Source organism: Xyrauchen texanus, chromosome 22 (genome assembly GCF_025860055.1).
Source record: "Xyrauchen texanus isolate HMW12.3.18 chromosome 22, RBS_HiC_50CHRs, whole genome shotgun sequence".
Taxonomy (NCBI): Eukaryota; Metazoa; Chordata; class Actinopteri; order Cypriniformes; family Catostomidae; genus Xyrauchen; species Xyrauchen texanus.
The window spans coordinates 30,488,429-30,509,175 of NC_068297.1; the positions used below are offsets into that span (position 1 = coordinate 30,488,429).

At 36.7% G+C, this 20,747-nt stretch overlaps 1 protein-coding gene across 2 annotated transcripts in view; it reads right to left on the reverse strand.

Moving 5' to 3' along the window:
- The window catches only part of LOC127662188 (methylmalonate-semialdehyde dehydrogenase [acylating], mitochondrial), a 29,886-nt gene extending 10,730 nt beyond the window's left edge, over positions 1-19,156 (reverse strand). Inside the window, exons 1-6 of one of the 2 annotated variants that reach the window (XM_052153278.1) lie at positions 19,024-19,058; positions 11,500-11,538; positions 9,815-9,889; positions 8,948-9,005; positions 8,572-8,733; positions 384-462 (exon numbers count right to left, since the gene is read on the reverse strand). In XM_052153278.1, the coding sequence (XP_052009238.1) occupies positions 384-462; positions 8,572-8,685 (193 nt within the window). In that variant the 5' untranslated portion in view covers positions 8,686-8,733; positions 8,948-9,005; positions 9,815-9,889; positions 11,500-11,538; positions 19,024-19,058. Of the gene's footprint in view, positions 1-383; positions 463-8,571; positions 8,734-8,947; positions 9,006-9,814; positions 9,890-11,499; positions 11,539-19,023 lie in introns of both variants that reach the window. The other variant, XM_052153277.1, reaches the window with a different exon arrangement.
- Positions 19,157-20,747: the final 1,591 nt, after the last annotated feature.

The following is a 20,747-nucleotide window of genomic DNA, read 5'->3' on the forward strand; positions in this document are numbered from 1 at the left end:
TTCCTTTACAAACACAAAAGGATGACCCAAAATGATTACCCGTGGTAATCAAGAGCATGCCACAGATGAATTACTTCGAGATAAGGTTGAAAATAACCTGGAATATTCCTTCTTAATGTTTTATAGTCTGAATTACTACAGACTGATACAATAGGAGAGGAAAAAAGGAAAATGTTGAAACAGTGGGTGAATCTAACAAATGTATTTTCAGATTTTTGGCATTGTGTGTTATTTACATGACAATTCAGCCAAATATAATTAATTTCTTTCTTTTGATTTTAGGGTGAAATATGTACAGTTCTTGAATGGTTTTGTGAGATTCACCTTAGCATATACAGTACATATAGTGAACAACCAGCCCATTGAGAGAACCAAAGACTCACGCAGTCCTCTGAATACGTCGCCCTCAGCATCAGCCAGGGTTTTACCCTGCTCCAGAGTTATTAACTTGGCCAGCTCTTTCTGAAACATAAAACATCTAAAATTGAAATTGTATTATTATTTTTTGTTATTATTATTCAGTGTTCCTCTGTGGCAACACTGGAGGATTCTACAATTAGAATGGCTTGGTTCTACTGTATAACAGCGGCCTCTAGAGGTGAAACCTTATAGTATATTAGGGCTGTAATAATTATGAAATTTGGCTGATGATTAATTGTCAAACAAATAACTGAGATAATGATGAATGTCCATTTTAGGGCTTTCGTGATTAATTGTCATATTTCTTAAGGTGTATGTGTGCTTCATACACCTTAAGTAGCAGTTCTTTACATATTTAACTTCAAATAAAGAAATAAAATAATTAAATACGGATGTAGAGTTGAGTCAGAAGTTTACAAACACTTAGGTTGAATTTAACCAATCCACAGATGTCATATTAGCAAACTATAGTTTTGGCAAGTCATTTAGGACATCTACTTTGTGCATGATGCAAGTAATTTTTCCAACAATTGTTTACAGATATATTGTTTCACTTTTAATTGACTACATCACAATTCCAGTGGGTCAGAATTTATATTCCACTAAGATAACGGTGATTTTAAGCAGCTTGGAAAATTCCCCAAAATGATGTCAAGCCTTAAGACAATTGGCCAATTAGCTTCTGATAGGCTAATTGGAGACAATTAGCACAAAAAAAAAGTGCAAATCTATCCCAGAACAGCAAAGAACCTTGTGAAGATGCTGGAGGAAACAGGTAGACAAGTATCTATATCCACAGTGTAATGAGTCCTATATTGACATAACCTGAAACGCTGCTCAGCAAGGAAGAAGCTGCTGCTCCAAAACAACCATAAGAAAAAGCCTGACTAGTTTTCAAGTGCACATGGGGACAAAGTTCTGAAACAAATATTGAACTGTTCGGCCATAATGACCATCATTATGTTTGGAGGAAAAAGGGTGAGGCTTGCATGCAGAAGAACACCATCCCAACCGTAAAGCATGGGGGTGGCAGCATCATGTTGTGGGGGTGCTTTGCTGCAGGAGGGACTGGTGCACTTCACAAAACAGATGGCATAATGAGGAAGGAAAATTATGTGGATATATTGAAGCAACATCTCAAGACATCAGCCAGGAAGTTAAAGCTTGGTCGCAAATGGGTCTTCCAAATGGACAATAACCCCAAGCATACTTCCAAAGTTGTGGCAAGATGGCTGAAAATCGGTCAGCCAATATCAACCTTTCACAGATATTTCGTATGGGCGATGTTTACCAATATGCACAGACATGAAACCTCTTTTCAGAACATACAATGCAGAAAACAATGCTTTAGAATTGGTGTCATAACGTAGTTTGTCCAGCAGAGTGTGCTCCGACTCTACGGTTCACATAGCCATGTTAAGTGGTGCGTTGTTAAGCAGTGTCTTCACATTAAGTTGCTAATTAGTTTGTGGAATACATACTGGAAAGTTAATAATCAATGACCCCATAATTTAGGAGTGGTGATGGTGTAGTGGGCTAAAGCCCATAACTGGTAATCAGAAGGTCACTGGTTCGATCCCCACAGCCACCACCATTGTGTCCTTGAGCAAGGCACTTAACTCCAGGTTGCTCCAGGGGATTGTCCCTGTAATAAGTGCACTGTAAGTCGCTTTGGATAAAAGCATCTGCCAAATGCATAAATGTAAATGTAAATCATTTTCCCTTTTCAATATAACTAATATAGCGTTAACCCTGTCCCTGACAACCATGCCACTCATGTTGATCACATCTGTTTGCCATGTTAGCCAGCTATAGTTTTTTTTTTTTTTTAGCCAGCTATAGTTTGTCAGAGCAGTCAGTAATGTAGCATATTGAAAGAGAAGCATCAGAGCATCTTTTTTCAGCACAGCAGACAATGGTGCGGTGTGGATTGTGTCTGTTGAGTGTTGATTTCATGCTACGTTGTTACCTAGTTGGTGAGACGCAATGCTGGAAGTAAATGAAGTCTATCTTTCACTCTCCGTGACAACGAGCTTATAGCTAACCACATAGCTACTTTCATTGCTTGTCAGCTGAGTGGAAGCTAATGTCGAAACATGTATTGACCAAACTGTTTTGTTCAGGATTCACAGTTTGGTGCCCCCTTCAAGCGAACAATTCCAGTCACTGCATTTACAAAATGTAATACTAAAAAAATTGGGTTTTCCACCATTGAAAGTTTCCCCTGAACGTATATAGCAGAACACAGTGTAACACTGCTGCCGTTGTTTATCTCTTGATCTTCATCCCTCTTATTTATTCTTTATTTAAATGGTCAGCAATTGACTGATACTAAACAGTACTGATGATTATTTAGCTATTTACTGTATTTGAATTTCTTTATTTATGTGGTCAGTCATTGACTGATACTAAACATACTGTTCTGATTTCATTTAACTATTGTATTTTTATTTAAATGGTCAGCAAATGACTGACATTGAACATAAAGTACTGATGTTTTTTAAGCTATTTATTGTATTTGTATTCTATATTTTCTCAGTGTTCATTTCTGGAATTTGTTGACAATGTATTATAATAACGTAAAATATTCTTTGATTAAAATACTTGTTCAAGGAAGCAGCCTTCGGAGTACCTTTTGCATAGTCATGTCGGTGCAAAATCGGTTTCCGATTATATATCCTTTTAAAGGCTTTAAAAATGGATGAATGACTTGACAAATAATTAGGGCAGCCCCCAAAGATTTTCCTAGTCGACTAGTGGTCGTTAGATTAAACCATTAGTCGACTAGTTGTTGCATGTATATGATATTCATTTAATTACTTAACTATACACTACCGGTCAAAATTTTGGAACATGACTGAATTGTTTCTCATTATCTTAATTTTTATATATATATCTATAATATATTCTATACACACACTGGTGGCCAAAAGTTTGGAATAATATAGATTGTGCACTTATGGAAAGAAATTGGTACTTTTATTCACCAAAGTGGCATTCAACTGATCACAATGTATAGTCACGACATAAATTACATGACAAATGACCATTACAATTTGAGAAAAAAAAACTACTTCAAAAAACTACTTTAAAGAGTTCTCATTAAAAAATCCTCCATGTGCAGCAATGACAGCTTTGCAGATCCTTGACATTCTATCTGTCAGTTTGTCCAGATACTCGGGTGACATTTCACCCCACACTTCCTGTAAAAACTTGCCATAGATGTGGCTGTCTTGTCGGGCACTTCTCACACACCTTACAGTCTAGTTGATCCCACAAAAGCTCAATGGGGTTAAGATCCACAACACTCTTTTCCAACTATCTGTTGTCCAATGTCTGGGTTTGTTTGTCCACTCAAACCATTTCTTTTTGTTTTTCTGTTTTAAAAGTGTATTTTTCTTTGCAATTCTTCACATAAGGCCTGCACCCCTGAGTCTCCTCTTTACTGTTGTACATGAAACTGGTGTTGAGCAGGTAGAATTCAATGAAGCTATCAGCTGAGGACATGTGAGGCATCTATTTCTCAAACTAGAGATTCTGATGTACTTATCCTCTTGTTTAGTTGTACATCTGGCCTTACACATCTCTTTCTGTCCTTGTTAGAGGCAGTTGTCCTTTGTCTTTGAAGACTGTAGTGTTCACCTTTCTATGAAATCTTCAGTTTTTTGGCAATTTCAAGCATTGTATAGCCTTCATTCCTCAAAACAATGATTGACTGACAAGTTTCTAGAGAAAGCGGTTTCTTTTTTGCCATTTTTGACCTAATATTGACCTTAAGACTTGAAAGTCTATTGTATACTGTGGCAACTCAAAAACAAACACAAAGACAATGTTAAGCTTCATTTAATGAACAAAATAGTTTTCAGCAGCATTTGATATAATAGCAAGTGATTTTCTAGAACCAAATGATCAATTTATCATGAACACTCAAGGATAAGGTGTTGGAGTGATGGCTACTGGAAATGGGGCCTGTCTAGATTTGATCAAAAAATGACTTTTTTCAAATAGTGATGGTGCTGTTTTTTTACATCAGTAATGTCCTGACTATACTTTGTGATCAGTTGAATGACACTTGGTGAATTAAAAGTACCAATTTCCTTCTGAAACAGCAAAAACTGTACATTATTCCAAACTTTTGGCCACCAGTGTGTGTATGCATTTATATTTATATATATATAGTGAAGGAGGGAACAAAACAAATTTATTTCACACACACGATGCATTTTCCCGGACAATGAAATACCCGACCGGTTGAGAATGCACAGATGAAGTAGCTTCTTTGCCAGAGAGATGTTGCCCTTCACAACATGTTGTAAAGCCCTTTTTTAAAAGGTTGAACAACGCACATTTTAAATGCACTTAATTTTTTTCCAGTTTTATTTCCATTTTTTATGTACCACCCAGCGTCCAAATAGCGGTAATACCAGCGTTCATTGGTTTCCTGTGGAGTTATTTTTTTTTGCGATCAACCGACCAATCTAAGTTGGTCGAACAAGACTCTTCTCATTGACTAACGATTGGTCGACAATTAAGGGGCAGCCCAAAAAATAATGTTTGTCGGTTTGTTTGGTGCGGCTCAGTGATGCAGAGTTCAACTGAATGACAAATACAGATATATGATATACTGGCTTAAAAAAAAAAGCTTAATTTGGTAAATACTAAAATATAGAGCATTGTCATGAGCAAAGCCTCTTGTATGTTTTGGGCTCGTTTACAGTTAGAAGCACCACATCTTCGTTCCTTTCTGGTTATTAAAGGGATTTTGGTTGAACAATAAACTGCATCTGGGATTGTTAGGGATTGGAACTAATGAGGATTATTCATTGTGGACTCTTGTAGCCTCTGTGTCTGTTACAGTAAGGAAAGATTAAGATTTTTTTTTTTTTAACACCCTATAATTGATTTTAAAAACTATCTACCATTTCCACCACCTTAGTTTTCAGTATCAGCAAAATCCACTGTTGGTCAAACTCTATTAGATATTCATTTAGCAGACAGAGATGTACTTCGATTCTCATAAAGAAGTGCTTTACTTCACAGCTTTACATTGGAACTACATATACATGTTCTCAAATGACTAAAAACAACATGCTACTACAATGTGCTACTGTTACTGTCCATATTTAACAAGCACAAAAAACATGTGTACACCAGACACTAGTGTTGTCAAAAATACCAGTACCAAGTCGGTACTCAAACAAAAAATTATTTACAATACCAGAATTTCTGGAGGTACCGGGGTAGACCCGGTACCCATGCAGAGTCGGGAACTTTCGAACGCTCACAAGCAAAAGATGATGACAAGCAAAGCTGCTGCAGAGTCTCAACTGAATCTTGTCGAAAAGTCGAATTTGTAAACGCTGATTTCGCAATTTTCTGACGAAAGGAGGAATCGCATCAAACTTAATAAAGCACCTGAAAGACAGACACCCGGATTTATTCAAGCAACTAAAGCAGGTGAGTTTAAAAGCATATTATCATATGCAATAGGGCTGAAACGTTTAGTCGACATTATCAACATCGTCGAAAATACAAAATTGACAAGAAAAATGTTAGTTGTCTAATAGTCGTTTGATCTCATTTAACGTAACATGAAATCACAATAAACTGTAACGATGACATGTGAGAGCATCAGTTCATGCCTGATGGAGAAAGAATTACACAGATCAGTCCAGATGCACTCTAAACGTTCAGAGTTTATTTTACGTAGATCCCAAAGTATTAGGGAATTATAAATTTTTTTTTTTAAAAAAGTACATTCAGAAGCATGTACCGTTGTGGAATAAGCGGAGGCGGAGCTCTTTAAAGGAAACATCTCGGTGTTACATCTTAACACTAGAACTACCGGAATTCTAGAACTACTAGAATGGCCATAGCGGTCATTCTGACTGTTCATACTGTCATTTTTTTCATGTCATATTTACATTCAAAACTTCTATTGAGGTTTTAGAATGAAGGATCTAATGTCGTCATGTTTTATGACGTCATCACCCTAAAAAAATTTAAAATCCTCGAACAAAATCTTCAAAAAATTTTCATAAAATAGAATAATATGGATTAAATGGAGCACGGAGCACCAAGCAAACGCAGATAGGCCTACATAATACGATCTTTTTTGTAATATATAATAGTGCTAGACTAAAATATATATATATATTAAGCTGCTAGACTGCCCCGGAAGGTGCATGCCTCGCTTTGTGTCCAGCAAGTTTTCACACCACAGTGAAAATGTTTTTGAAAGTCTAAACACCAACAAACATGGATTGAGGCAGAATATTTCGTTAGATAAAAACATGTTGTGAATTTTGGAAATGATTACATATATCTTTTTTCAAAACATGTTGAATTTTGGACTTTATAACACTCTTGAGTTATTGGAAATAACTGATTTAGAAAGCAATATTTGTTTTACTGTGAGCAAAAATATCATGCTGTAAAACTATAATGAAAATATTATGCTGTAAAATCATTATGAACAAATTCTCCTAAAAGTGGGCTCACTTGAACAAGGCATCTGGTTGTTTTGGGGGCAAACCCCGCACATCATTCACTAACCCTTGTGGATCGATTACACAGTTAACACAGGTACTCTCTACCTTCCATGTGCAGATCCCACACACTACCTTTTGACATTTGTCACAAGTGTCCTTAGTTTTGTTTTTCTTGCAGTTTCTCCACACTTGGCACTGCCTTCCCCTCTCCATATGCAGCTGCTCCTGCATGGGTCCTCGCACTGTCAGCCGTGTGGCTTTTGCTCTCATATGGCCGTAGTGAAGTTAATTTACCAGTCGCATTATGAAGTTCCTATGTGACATTCTCTCATTTGTGCATTTCTTGAACATGATGGAAGCATGTTTCACAGACAGGTCAAGGATATTATAAAACACAGCCACTGGCCATCTACATGTGGTTGCTTTCACATAGTATTTCCTCGCCATTTGATCTCATCTACTCCGAACTTGGTTCTGTTGTAGTATGTGACTGTCTCTGGTTTAGCCTTTTGTCCACTTGTGATGGCAACAGCTGTGAGGATAATGCTTTCCTTCTTTTGCACTGATAGACTGTGAGCGTTGCATTGTCACTTCTCAGCACCTCCATTGTGAACAGCGGCCTTTGTTCCTTTACGTAGCAAACGCTGAAATGCGTGCGGTCAAAATGACCGTTATGGCCATTCAAGGTAGAAACACTCAGAACTCTTTTTTTTTTGTTTTGAAATTTTTATAAAATAACAATGTTAGAATAAAATACACACATTTAAGAAAAGTCATGGTCCTATGGTTATATGGGTTTTATTTCAACAAAGTTATTACATTGCAAAATTTAAAAATGGTCAAAATGACTGCCGTGGTAGTTCTAGTGTTAAATGCAGTAAAATGTAATGCATTATAGGTTTATTAAAAAGTTCAAATAATACAGAAGCAGATCATGTTAATAACTATAAACTCAGAAACTGGCATTTCTCTGTGTGGTCGGTGCCTCTTCTATAAGTTGTTCGAACGTCCCGATCTAAGGGGGAGAGATTGATACTGCACCCGGCTGGAGAGACTCTGCCTCGGGGACGCACATCCCTCGAGCGAGCACGCTTAATGCAGCTGCATTAGAACTCATTTAATCATAATATCTATATACATTTTATCATGAAGAAAAATGGCAAAATGCAGCTTTATTAATAAGAGAGAACTTTGCACATTAGTTTTGAAATAGTTTTTTAGTCATTCTATTGTATGATTGTTTATTTAGGTTTTGTTTTTTAGTACTTGGTAAAAATTTTAATTAAAAGTTGCAAAAGTTGAAGCAAATCTTATATAAGTGTTCAAAAATACATTAAGCATACATTGTTCAGTTTTGTTATAATTAAAAAAAATATATATTTAAATTAAAGTGTTGCTCAATGGCATATTTTTGTTCTTAGTTCTGCTGCTAATGTTTTGTAGACTTTGTTATTAAAAGATTGTTGTTTAGTAACCAGTTTGTGTTTTGCTTTGGTACCGAAAATGGTATAGAGTACCGTGAAATTTCACTGGTATTGGTACCGACTACTGACATTTTGGTACCGTGACAACAATAACAGACAGTGTGGTGGCGTTTAAAAATAAACCCTATATTTCAAAAGCAGAACAAATGTGTCGAGGAAGGGCAGCAGTGACTTACAATATTGTCTTTAATGAGCTGCTGGTAGCGGAGGAAAATCTGCTGGCGAGCCAGGATGGAAGTTTCAGACCAGGTGTGGTACGCCCGCGAGCACGAGTCCACAGCGGCCAACATTTCCTCCTGTGTGGCCTTTGGTACTCGGCTAATGACCTCGTTGGTGGCCTGATGAGAGAGCATGCATCATAAAGTAGTGAATGAGACAGTAAAACATTGTGCTGCAAAGTGATTTAATCTTTAACTAACGGTTTGAACCAGGGTCTTTGTAAAGAGGAGATACTGCAGATCCCTTGTAAAATTCTGCTTGGTGACAAAGGCTGGCAACAACCATTCACAGAACAGCTGGAACTGGAACAGCTGTTCTGAAAATTATATTCACCTGTTCAAAGCAGTCCACCAAAGAATTTTATCCAGCAAACAGAATATTTGATTTATTTCTAAAAAAAATAGAAAATAGGTGTCAGGTGTCAAAGAAACCTCAGAAAAATATCCATTCCAGGTTCAATACATGTTAACCTCAAACAAACAAACAAACAAACAAACAAACCCTAAAATGATTGTAATAATGAAAATTTAAACAACTTTACAGCTCAAATAATACATGAGTTTTGACAGAAGAATAAATGCAAGTTTCTGCATTTAATCCCTCCAAAATTGGCCCCATTTATATCCACTGTAAGTGACTCACTATACCCTAGATTTTTTTTTTTAAGAAAAGGAGCAAACAGCAAGTCAAAATAAATGTTTGTGGTAATCAACATCATGCCACAAATGCAGTCAATTGAGCTTAACTTGTATTGAACCTGGAATGGTCCTTTAAACAAATCTACTGCCTTACTAATCAAAGTTCTCAAAGAATTTAGTGCAAATACAGAGTAAAAGTACAAACAAGCCATTACTGTGGCTTTTATTTTCTACTGAGCAACGTAGATTAGGCTACACCCAGCAAAGAATCTAGGTAAATCTGGCAATGCAGATCTTTAATGTTTCTCCCAACTATTCTACTGCATGACTCGCCGCACTAATGCAGTTTGAGACTAAATAAACATGGATCATGTGGCTTTACAGTAGAAGTAGTATTAAATAATCATTAAGTAATTCAACAACGGTGGTTAATAATATAACTTAAGTTGTAGAATATGCTGCTATACTGTATACGGAGCATAACCAATAATGCGGTGTTGTCTTGTCAAGTCTATGGGCTTAAACTCAAGAGTACATTTGATGTCAGTTAACATGAACTCACTGGATTGTGAATGTCCAACCATTCTGAACTCTTGGATTCTACAAATTTTCCATCAATGAACATCTTGGTAGTGGGCTGGAAAAAACAGAAAAAGAAACAAAAAGCATAGTTTTGTGTAGCCATTTTATTGCATGGAAATGGAAAGCATAAAAACAGTAATAAACATGATACACCTTGATGTGGATACACAACTAGATGACATGGAAACTCATTTAGCCACCTGCAAAACTCCAGAAGTATTTAAGAAGCTATTATGTAATCATATGTTTAAGGAACAACATTTTTCTCTTGTTACAATCATCTTTTCCACAAGCACTTAACCAAATCACAAGCATATTGGCACTTACTATTTAATAATAATAATAATAATAATAATAATAATAACTATTTCTTTGTCTGTCTCTTCTGCTCTAGCTACTACTGGTACTTGGTAGTGCGATACTGCAGATTTTGTGGACTTTTGCTTGTCATGTTTCTCATTTATAAAGTTGCTTTGGATAAAAAAAAACTCTGCTTAATTTAAAATAAGTAGCAAGTAAAATAATAAATGCCAAGAAAGTAAAATGACTGAGTGCACCTTTAAATGTTGTTCCACACATACGTCTATGAAGTCACTGTCAGATCTGACTAGTGCAGTGTCAAGTACAAGACTCATGTATGAAGCAGTTTAACATGGTGTGCTCTCCTATTCTTACTTCTTGACACTCAAGCTTGACAATAAGCTGTATTTCATTAATGATAAGTGAAACAGAGTTGGGTGGGAAACAAGACAAAAGAAGCCTCTAGAACAAGTGTTTTCAACCAGCGGTCCAAGAACAGATATATAAAACACATGAGATTTCTTCTGCAAATAGTCGATACATTACTATAAATGTATTTCGAAATCTTGATGTTATAATATAGGGTTTATAATTATCGTTGATGTTTTAATGTAATAAATGAAACTTATTATAAATGAGTTACAGAATAAGATCTAGCTTTTTTATATTGAAGTGTCTCTGATGAGAGTCTGAATTAAGACTACAATGTTTTTGTACACTTTATTCCAATGTTTGCTGATTACGCAACATTAGAATGACACATAGGCTTGTTATGAATGCAGATTGTACTTTTGGCCTTGAACACCTTAAAAAGGAACGGTTCACTCAAATTTAATAAAAAACAAATTACAATAAATTTAAATTCTCTTATATGGGTTGGAATGACGGTGAGTAACACATAAATGATATGTATGACTTTCTTCTGCTGAACACAAATTAAAAGTTTTAGAAGAATATCTCAGTTCTGTAGGTCCATACAATGAAGTGAGTGGTGACCAAAACTTTGAAGCTCCAAAAAAAAGCACAAAGGCAGCATAAAATGGTTCCATATAACTCGCATTCCAAACGGTTTTGGGTCACCTCAGAAAATATTGATTTAACCATTGGAGTTGTATGGAGTACTTTGTGAACTTTGCAAGTGAATGGTGCCAAAAAAGCACATTGTCTGGACCTACAGAACTGAGATATTCTTCTACAAATCTTTGTGTTCAGTAGAAGAAAGAAAGTCATACACATCTCTGATGGCATGAGGGTAAATGATTAGAGAATTTACATTTTAGGGTGAACTTTTCCTTTAGTGTACCACAAATATGCACCACACTTGAATTTCTATCTGTCTCGCTTAACTTAATACAATTAACTTACCACAGAGGAGTAACACTGGCGTCCCATCTGAAGAGGAACCTGCATAGGAGTTAAAAAGTACAGGACAGTTACTGATCTCTTACGGTCACCTTTGGCCACATCATTTCATTTCATAATATCAGTATAAAATGGTATTGAACCTAAAAGGAAGACTGAGCTGTGAGCATGTACTTAACATAAATGTTGAAGTGAAGCATGTCGTGGGGCAACCGATAGTTCCAAATACAGAATGGTTCAGCACTGAACCCCATTCATTTCAGTGTTTCTCAAGAACTCTTGCAGGTAAGTTGATGAAATGACTGCATTTGTTTACATTTTAAAGAATTAGCTCACCTCTCATGAATCTATTCAATAGTGGAATTTTATAGGGGGGCTAGGTAAGTCAGCAAGTAAAGATGCTGACTACCACACTGTCACAAGTTCGAATCCAGGGTGCGCTGAGTGAATCCAATCAGGCTTCCTAAGCAACCAATTGGCCCAGTTCCTAGTGTGAGTAGAGTCATGTTGGGTTAACCTCCTTGTGGTTGCTATAATGTAGTTCTCGCTCTTGGTGGGGCACGTGGAGAATTGTGCATGTATGCCACGGAGAATAGCATGAGCCTTCACACGCTAGGTCTCTGTGGATACGCATTAAACAAGCCACGTGATAAAATGCCAGGATTGACTGTCTCAGACAAAGAGGCAACACAGATTTGTCCCCCGTCACCCAGATTGAGGCGAGTCACTACGCCACCACAAGGACTTTGAGTGCATTGGAAATTGGGCATGCCAAATTAGGGAGAAAATCCCCCCCAAAAATAAAAGTGGTATTTTATGTAGCCAGCTCTAGTTAATGTTTGTCATTAGATAATAGCTACTTAAATTCTAATTGCAGTTAGCTAACATGAGCAACGCTTTACTTGCTACTATAACCAGATGTCAGTTGGCCTACATTTAATTGCAGTTATTGGTGTTTGTTAAAATACCATGTTTATCTTCGGTGATTAGATTTGTTGTTAAAGTTAGCAACACTTAGTACAAGAACGTACCGTATTAGCACACCTAATTTCAATGAATGGTAGCTAGCTTTCCTTGGTTAATTCAGTCATTACACACACATCGATTGTTAGACAGAGCATCAGTGATGTGTGACAAAATCAGCAGCATATATGGGGATGATCATAGTAAAAAATAAAGTATAACTGCAGATAGCCAATTACTTTACATATTTTTCTGTTGAAAAGATGACGTGAATTCATAAAAACTAATAAAATAATAACATATAATAGTAAAAGATAAAGTATTTTATTTATAAATTTCACTCATTGATTTCAGCCTAATCACTTTCCAGGAATTGCATAAGTGTCCATTACCTGACAGACGTTATATAATTTCCCTCTGACCACATAGTTTAATTTCTCCAAAGCAAGGCAGATCAATCTATAAAAGTTAAGATGTTATGAATACTACTACAGTTTCCAGAGAAGGGGTGCCAATTAACCCTTCCCTGTCTTACATTAATTCTAGGGTGAGATTTTTCCAATATGTTCATGCTAAAATCGACTGTAAATCCACATTGTAAAGCTGATGTTTAAAAAAAAAAAAAAAAAGGTGTCTTTCCAGGGGGACCATGCCCCCGGACTCCTGATGAGTTTGTCTAGCTACAATGAGTTTTGCATAGCAGTGGTCACGAGTAGAAGGAACTGCTGAAATGTTGCCAGGGATTACTGATGGTGAGGAACACACCCAATGCCCACAATGACTGAGATGTCAGAAGAGATGTTTAGGTGCTGCAACTAACAATTACTTTGATAATCGACTAATCTAAAGATTATTCGTCTATTCGGTCGATTATTGCAATGATTAATCATTAGCTCTTAACCAACTATTCAGCTTGTACCTTGACTTGTAATAAGTGCTTAATAATAACAAGAGGACAAAATCATATTTTTTAAATAGAGTTGAAGTCAGACATTTACATACACCTTAGACAAATACATTTAAACAGTTTTTCACAATTCCTGACATGTAATCATAGAACACATTATCTGTCTTAAGTCAGTTAGTATCACTATTTTAAGAATGTGAAACATCAGAGAAATATTTATTTCAGCTTTTCTTTCATCACATCCCCATTGGCTCAGAAGTTTACATACACTTTGTTAGTATATGGTAACATTGCCTTTAAATTGTTTAAATTCGGTCAAACGATTTGGGTAGCCTTCCACAAGCTTCTCACAATAAGTTGCTGGAATTTTGTCCCATTCCTCCAGACAGAACTGGTGTAACAGAGTCATGTTTGTAGGCCACCTTGCTCGTGCACGATTTTCAGTTCTGCCCCTAGTTTCCTGTCGGACTGAGGTCAGGGCTTTGTGATGGCCACTCCAATACCTTGACTTTGTTGTCCTTAAGCAATTTTTTCTACAACTTGGGAGGTGCATACCCAAGGTCATTGTCCACTTGGAAGACCCAATTGCGACCAAGCTTTAACTTCCTGGCTGATGTCTTGAGATGTTGATTCAATATATCCACATAATTTTCCTTCCTAATGATGCCATCTGTTTTGTGAAGTGCACCAGTCCCTCCTGCAGCAAAACACCCCCACAACATGATGCTTCCATCCCCATGTTGGGATGGTGTTCTTCAGCTTGCAAGCCTCACCCTTTTGGCTCCAAACATATCGATGGTTATTATAGCCAAATGGTTCAATTTTTGTTTAATTAGATCAGAGGACATTTCTTAAAAAATAAGATCTTTGTCCCCATGTGCACTTGCAAACTGTAGTCTGGCTTTTTTAATGGCGGTTTTGGAGCATTGGCTTCTTCCTTGCTGTGCAGCCTTTCAGGTTATGTAGGACTCGTTTTACTGTGGATATAGATACTCCTTTACCCGTCTCCTCCAGCATCTTCACAATGTCCTTTGCTGTTGTTCTGGGATTTTTTAAACTTTTCATACCTAGGAGACAAAATGTCTCCCCATCCTGAGCAGTATGATGGCTATGTGGTCCCATGGTGTTTATACTTGCATACTATGGTTTGTACAGATGAACGTAGTACCTTCAAGCATTTCAAAATTGCTCCCAAGGATTAACCAGACTTGTGGAGCTCTTGGATGGTTTCTTCTGATTGTCCCATGATGTCAAGCAAAGAGGCATGGAGTTTGAAGGTGGGCCTTAAAAATCATGTAGATACAGGTGCACCTCCAATTCAGTACACCTCATATCAGAAGCTAATTGGCTAATTGTCTAAAGACTTGACATCGTTTTCTGTAATTTTCCAAGCTACTTAAACCACAGTTAACTTATTGTATGTAAACCGCTGACCGTCTGGAATTGTGATACTTTTTATTAAGTTTAATTCAGTAAAACAAATCGCTGCAAAAATCCTATTGTTAAAGTGTTTTGTCTTGTTTTAAGGATTTTTTTATATTTGCAAACGGAAAACATTTACCTGATAAACAACAAATAAGATATTTAGACTTGCTTTCAGAGAATGTATCTTGAATACAAGTGAATTTTGTATAAGTGTATTTTTTTTTTACATGTTTATTCTTCTGCCAGTGCAGTACAGACAAAATATAATTATATTCAAAATACATTCTCTGATAGCAAGTCTAAATATCTTATAAGCCGCTTCAGGTAAATGTATCTTGTTTTAAGGATTTTTAGATATTTTAACATTTAATATATTCAACATTCTCAGAGAACACGTTTTTCTTCTGCAGTATAGCGCCTAAAATAACTCCTAAAGGAGTTTTAGATATTCATATTGGAAAACAAGCAAAAAATAAACTCTTCTCAATAGAGCTGCATATCGCCAATTTTCTTCACGATAAGATACACACCACAACACATGTATTATGACTCACTTCATGGCGAGCAATCACATTATAATCTAACTGGAGCATGTCTGCCCATGCCAGAGTGTGCATCAGCCGGGTGCAGTTTCAATCTCTCCCCCTCAGATCGGGTCACTGCACGTGACTCATAGAAGTGGCGTTGACTTCACAAAGATATGCCAGTTTCAGAGATCTTACTTATATACATGCCATGCTTCCCTATTATTTGAACTTTATTAAAGGATGCAGTCAAGATATAATGCCACAGTGTTTCCTTTAAAGATGCTCTGTTAAGCAAGTTTTGCTTCAGTGGAATGGCAGCTCTGGCTCCGCTTATTCCACAACGGGAGTATTTAGTTATGTTATATCTTTGTATAATTTCCTCATACTTTGCGATCTACATCACCTGAAGCTGTTTGGAAAGCTTGGAGTGCGTCTGGACTGCAAGCTGCGTTTTCTCTGCTCAATCAGATGCTCCTAGCGTGCCATCATTAGTTTCATATTTGATCTCATGTTACGTTAAATTAGATCAAATGACTATTTGACAACAAACATTTTTGTCGACAATGTTTTTATTGTCAACGTTGTCGATAACGTCGACTAATCGGTTTAGCCCTATAGCATATAGGTGTAAGATTGGTTTGGGATTCATACAATGTACTTGGACAAAGAAATTATTTTGTGTTATTTTGGCTCTGTCCAACACATTGGATTGAAATGAAACAATGATTTAGGAGTTTAAAATACAGACTTTCAGCTTTAGTATGAGGGTATTATTTGGTCATCAAATTCAAAGAACCTGCAACCAAGTACTAAATATGATCATTTTATTTAGGTTTAATTGTGCAATAACTTTTAGTCCTCTGAAATTGGCAGTCTGTCAAATGGCTATTATCACTACATAGTTCACTTGATACATCTGAAAATACCCGCACATTTAAGCTGAGAGTTTGTACTTGAATTAAGACCATTGTCATTCTTTAATTTCAGATTCAATGTATTGGACAAAAATCATGCCAATCTCCAAATACGTATGGACCTAGATGTAGATGTGCACTCTCACTTTTGTAATCTGTACCTCATTAAAATCTTTGGGAAACATTGGCTTTTGATGTGTATTTAATCGATGTCCTTCAATGTATTAACCTTAAGCCAGTTTCATCTTTCTTCACTACTCCCAGTTCTCTCCAGCATCTCTCTCCAGCAGCAAGTCTCGACTCGACTCAAGACCCCGTCTCCTCTGGTACCTATGACATGTTCTGCTACCAGTGGAGTGCAATGTAGTACATTTACTCAAGTAATGTACTTAAGTACAAATTTGAGGTACTTTTACTTGAGTATTTCCATTTAATGCAGCTTTATACTTTTACTCGACTACATCTCAGAGGCAAATATTGTACTTTTTACTCAACTACATTTGTCTGACAGCTTTAGTTACTACAGTAGTTTTCAGTTTACAATTTTTCATACCCTTCCGGTCTTAATGTGTTGATTTTGAATGAAAGTGTTCCTTTCTAAAGCTAAATAAACTATTTAAAACCCCCTTTGGATTAACTAGAAAATGCATTGTCACAAAGACAAAAACAGAGCAGTTTTTCTAAGATGATGAAAAGTTGACTTTTTAGATACGTGGTTCTCACAGGACAGCAACGCTGCAAACATATGGTAAATGGTCTGCACTTATATAGCGCCTTTTTAACCTTAGCGGTATTCAAAGCACTTTACACTGCGCCTCATTCACCAATTCACACAAACCAATGACTGCAGAGCTGCCATGTAAGGCGCTAGAGCGTCTTGGCCAAGGACACTCCAGCATGTGGAGTTATGTGGGCCGGGAATTGAACCACAAACCCTGTAATTAGTGGACAACCCGCTCTACCACCTGAAACACAGCCGCCCATATGATGATAGAATATTAAACTATCCAACAGTATAAAAAGTAGTTACAATTAGCTCACCCATAAACATTTATAGCAGTAAAATGCAACATACACATTAATGCAGCAGTAATATTAATCCAAAAACATGATATATAATAGTAAAACACTGACAGGGAAAATTGTTCTGCAGAGTAAGTGCTTTTAATTTTGGTAATTTAAGTAAATTTATCTGATAATGGTTACATACTTTTATTTTAGGTTTTGAATGCAGGACTTTTACTTGTAGTGGAGTATATTCACAGTGGTATTAGTACTTTAGTGCTTAACTAAAAGATCTGAATACATCTTCCACCACTGTCTGCTTCTGGCAGTGCAATGCCCTCACCCAAAAATTCAAGTAAATGTTGCATTACTTGTGGAGTTTTAATGTTTTTGCTATCATTGTATGGATACAAATCTGACTCTTTTTAGTTCTTGCAAGTGCGTCTGGAGATGTTTTGAGCGGTCATCATCCACTTAAGTTTATGGAGCGCTCATTGGCCAGGTGTCCAGAGCACATTTTCTTCCTATGGTTGCATTGAAAGAAAGAATACAAATGGCGATTTTGAACACTTTTATGCCTTCCCTGGCCTGCTTTCTGCCATCTTTCTCTCACTGTAAGAGGTCGAATGAATCTCTATGAAGACTGCCCATTCAGTGAAAAACGTATCTACCCTCTCATGTTTTGCTGAATGCAATTGGTTGCCTCATTTATTTTGCACTATTGACCAAATTCTTGGATTAATCTGATCAGTTGCTGGCATTCATTGATAATCACTTGTTGTGCATGCTTGTGTGAATGTCTTATCATAACGTTAGGATGTGAGTAATTATGACCATAGAAGCAAGAGATTGATAGTAATACATACTGTAAATGTATTCAACGTTATAAATCCTACTATACATGCAGTCAAAGTTGTAATCAATGCACTTTAAACGTTAATATTAACCAAAAGTACTGCAAATATAGGCACTGATGCTGTGCGTACCGCTTAAACCCTTTCAAACAGGTTAACAGACAGCGCGAGCTACAAAGGCATTGGTTAAAAGTAATTGTGGGTGTGTTTTGGACGTGACGCTTTTTTATTTACAATCGCGCGTGCAAGCTGAGGAGTTGTTAACTAGGTTACTAAGAACTTTGAAGCCTGTCTCTCAAAGATTGTGTGGAAGTATACTTCTTTTTTTTTTTTTTTTTTACATGATTTGCAACGCAAACTCTACAAAAGACAGCATGGCCACGACAAATGACTGGAGAGAAATTTGTGTTTTTAAAAGTTGAAGGGGCTCCGTGACAAGTTTAATAAAGCGTTAAAAGCGTAAAACATGCATTATTGGCTTTACTTTAGTGGTTGGAACACTACGCTAAACACCGTGACGTCACCCTAGACAAATTAAATTTAAAACGACGTCGCGCTTGGTATAAACGCCAGCTTCGATCGCCTAGGGTGCTTTAGTTCGTCTAAGAGAAAAGTTCAGCTTCTTCAAAGTATAAACCAGGCTTAACACTAGCGCTTAGCTCTTGACAGAGTTGACTACAACCGAAAACTTTCAGAATAAGAATAAAAATGTAACTGCAGTGCAGTGATCACAAACTCCTTGCAGATGTTATAGCAGCTTTCAAAGTGTGTATTATAGCGCATTATATTCAGAGTTGCTTTTCATCCTGGCTAATGTGCTAAATGTGGCGCGTGTGACCGTGAAGTTGATACTTTGACAACATGATGTAACGTCAAAAGCACGTGGCGTTATATCCCTGCAAAAAAAAAAACAATGCGTGTATGTTTCTTACCCTCCTTTTTAGGACGGAACGCATTAATGCCGCTGCCATGGTGGACTTAGTAGATTAATGTTGTAATTACTCCCCTAATGTGTGTCCAACTCCCACCAGAGGACGTAGCCACGACCCGACTCCTAATTTTGCCTGCTGTCACTTTAAAAATGGGCGGTGCTTGCTGTCTAAAGAACCAATCGTATGCTATAACCGAATATACCGCCAAATAAAATCTATCGGCTAGGCATGTAACTGTGCTGAAACACGCTGATAGGTGAAAGCTTATTTTTTCCTTCTACGAAATGATAGGGCGTGAAAGCTGTCAATCATTACTTGTGTAGACGGTATAGTAGAGTGAGGTTTGTTTGTTCTAGTAAACAATTGGCAAAGGCAAAATCTTTAAAGTATAGCTCTATCTTAAATTAAATGAATCAAATTTTATGCAAGGAACAGACAAAAGAAGATGATAAAGTAGAACTGCACAACCAAAAAGAAGAATTAAATAACCTATATACAGGAAAGGCTGAAGGTGCTTTTATTAAATCCAGAGTGAAATGGCTAGAATTTGAAAAGAAAAGAATATCTTTTCTATATATCATTTTGTTTCCAATTTTTATTCACAGCTCTATACTTCATTTAGACCACAGTTTTCTGACTGCTTCTTTGAGAGGGTTCAAGAATTCACACCTATTATAAGTGATGGAAATCGGTTGTCTTGTGAGATGGATTTGACTGGAAATGTGTGATGTGACTATTCAGAAAACTCCCATCAATAAAAGCCCAGGTCCAGATGGACTGAATTCTATAGGACCTTTTGGCAAGACATTAAAAAGTTTGTTTTGGAAATGTTTAAAGACTTTGTACAAAAATGTGAATTGACTGAGTTCATGAAGCAGGGTTTGATCACTTTAATCCCAAAACCAACAAAGATTCACTATATTTAGATAATTGTACCCAATTACTTCACTTAATTTGGATTTTAAATTGTTAGCTTCCCTTTACGCAAATAGATTGAAACCATGCTTAGAAGAAATTGTCTGTTTCCCAATCTGGCTTTATGAAATGTAGGCATAAAGCAAATAATATTTGACTTGTTTTAGATATTTTAGATTTACTAAAATAGATTATTTTACATTACATTTATTCATTTGGCAGATGCTTTTATCCAAAGCAACTTACAAAAGAGGAAACCATAAGCGTATCATCTTAAGGAGACATTTGTACGAAAAGTGCCATATAGCAAAGTTTCTCTAGCATCAGAATAGCATTCAAAACAGATTTAAGTGCAACAAGAATTCTTTTTTTTTTTTTTTAGTGACTGGTTAAGTGCTCTTGGAAAAGATGTGTTTTTAGCTGTTTTTTGAAGACAGAGAGTGAGTCAGCTTCACGGATGGAGTTGGGAAGGTCATTCCACCAACGTGGTATGATGAAACTGAGAGTCCGGGAAAGTGTTTTGGTGCCTCTTTGTGTTGGTACAATAAGGCGACGTTCCTTAGCCGACCACAGGCTTCTAGTGGGCGTGTAGTTCTGCATAAATTATTTTAGGTATGCTGGAGCAGAGGCTCTGTCTCTACCATAGAGGGCGTGTTGGGATTTAGGAGTTCTTCAAAGTGTTCCTTCCACCGCCCAATAACCTCCTCGGTTGAGGTCAACAGCGTCCCATCTTTGCTGTATACAGCTTGAATGGTTCCCCGTTTCCCCCTCATAAGGTGGCGGACGGTTTTCCAGAAGCACTTTGGTGC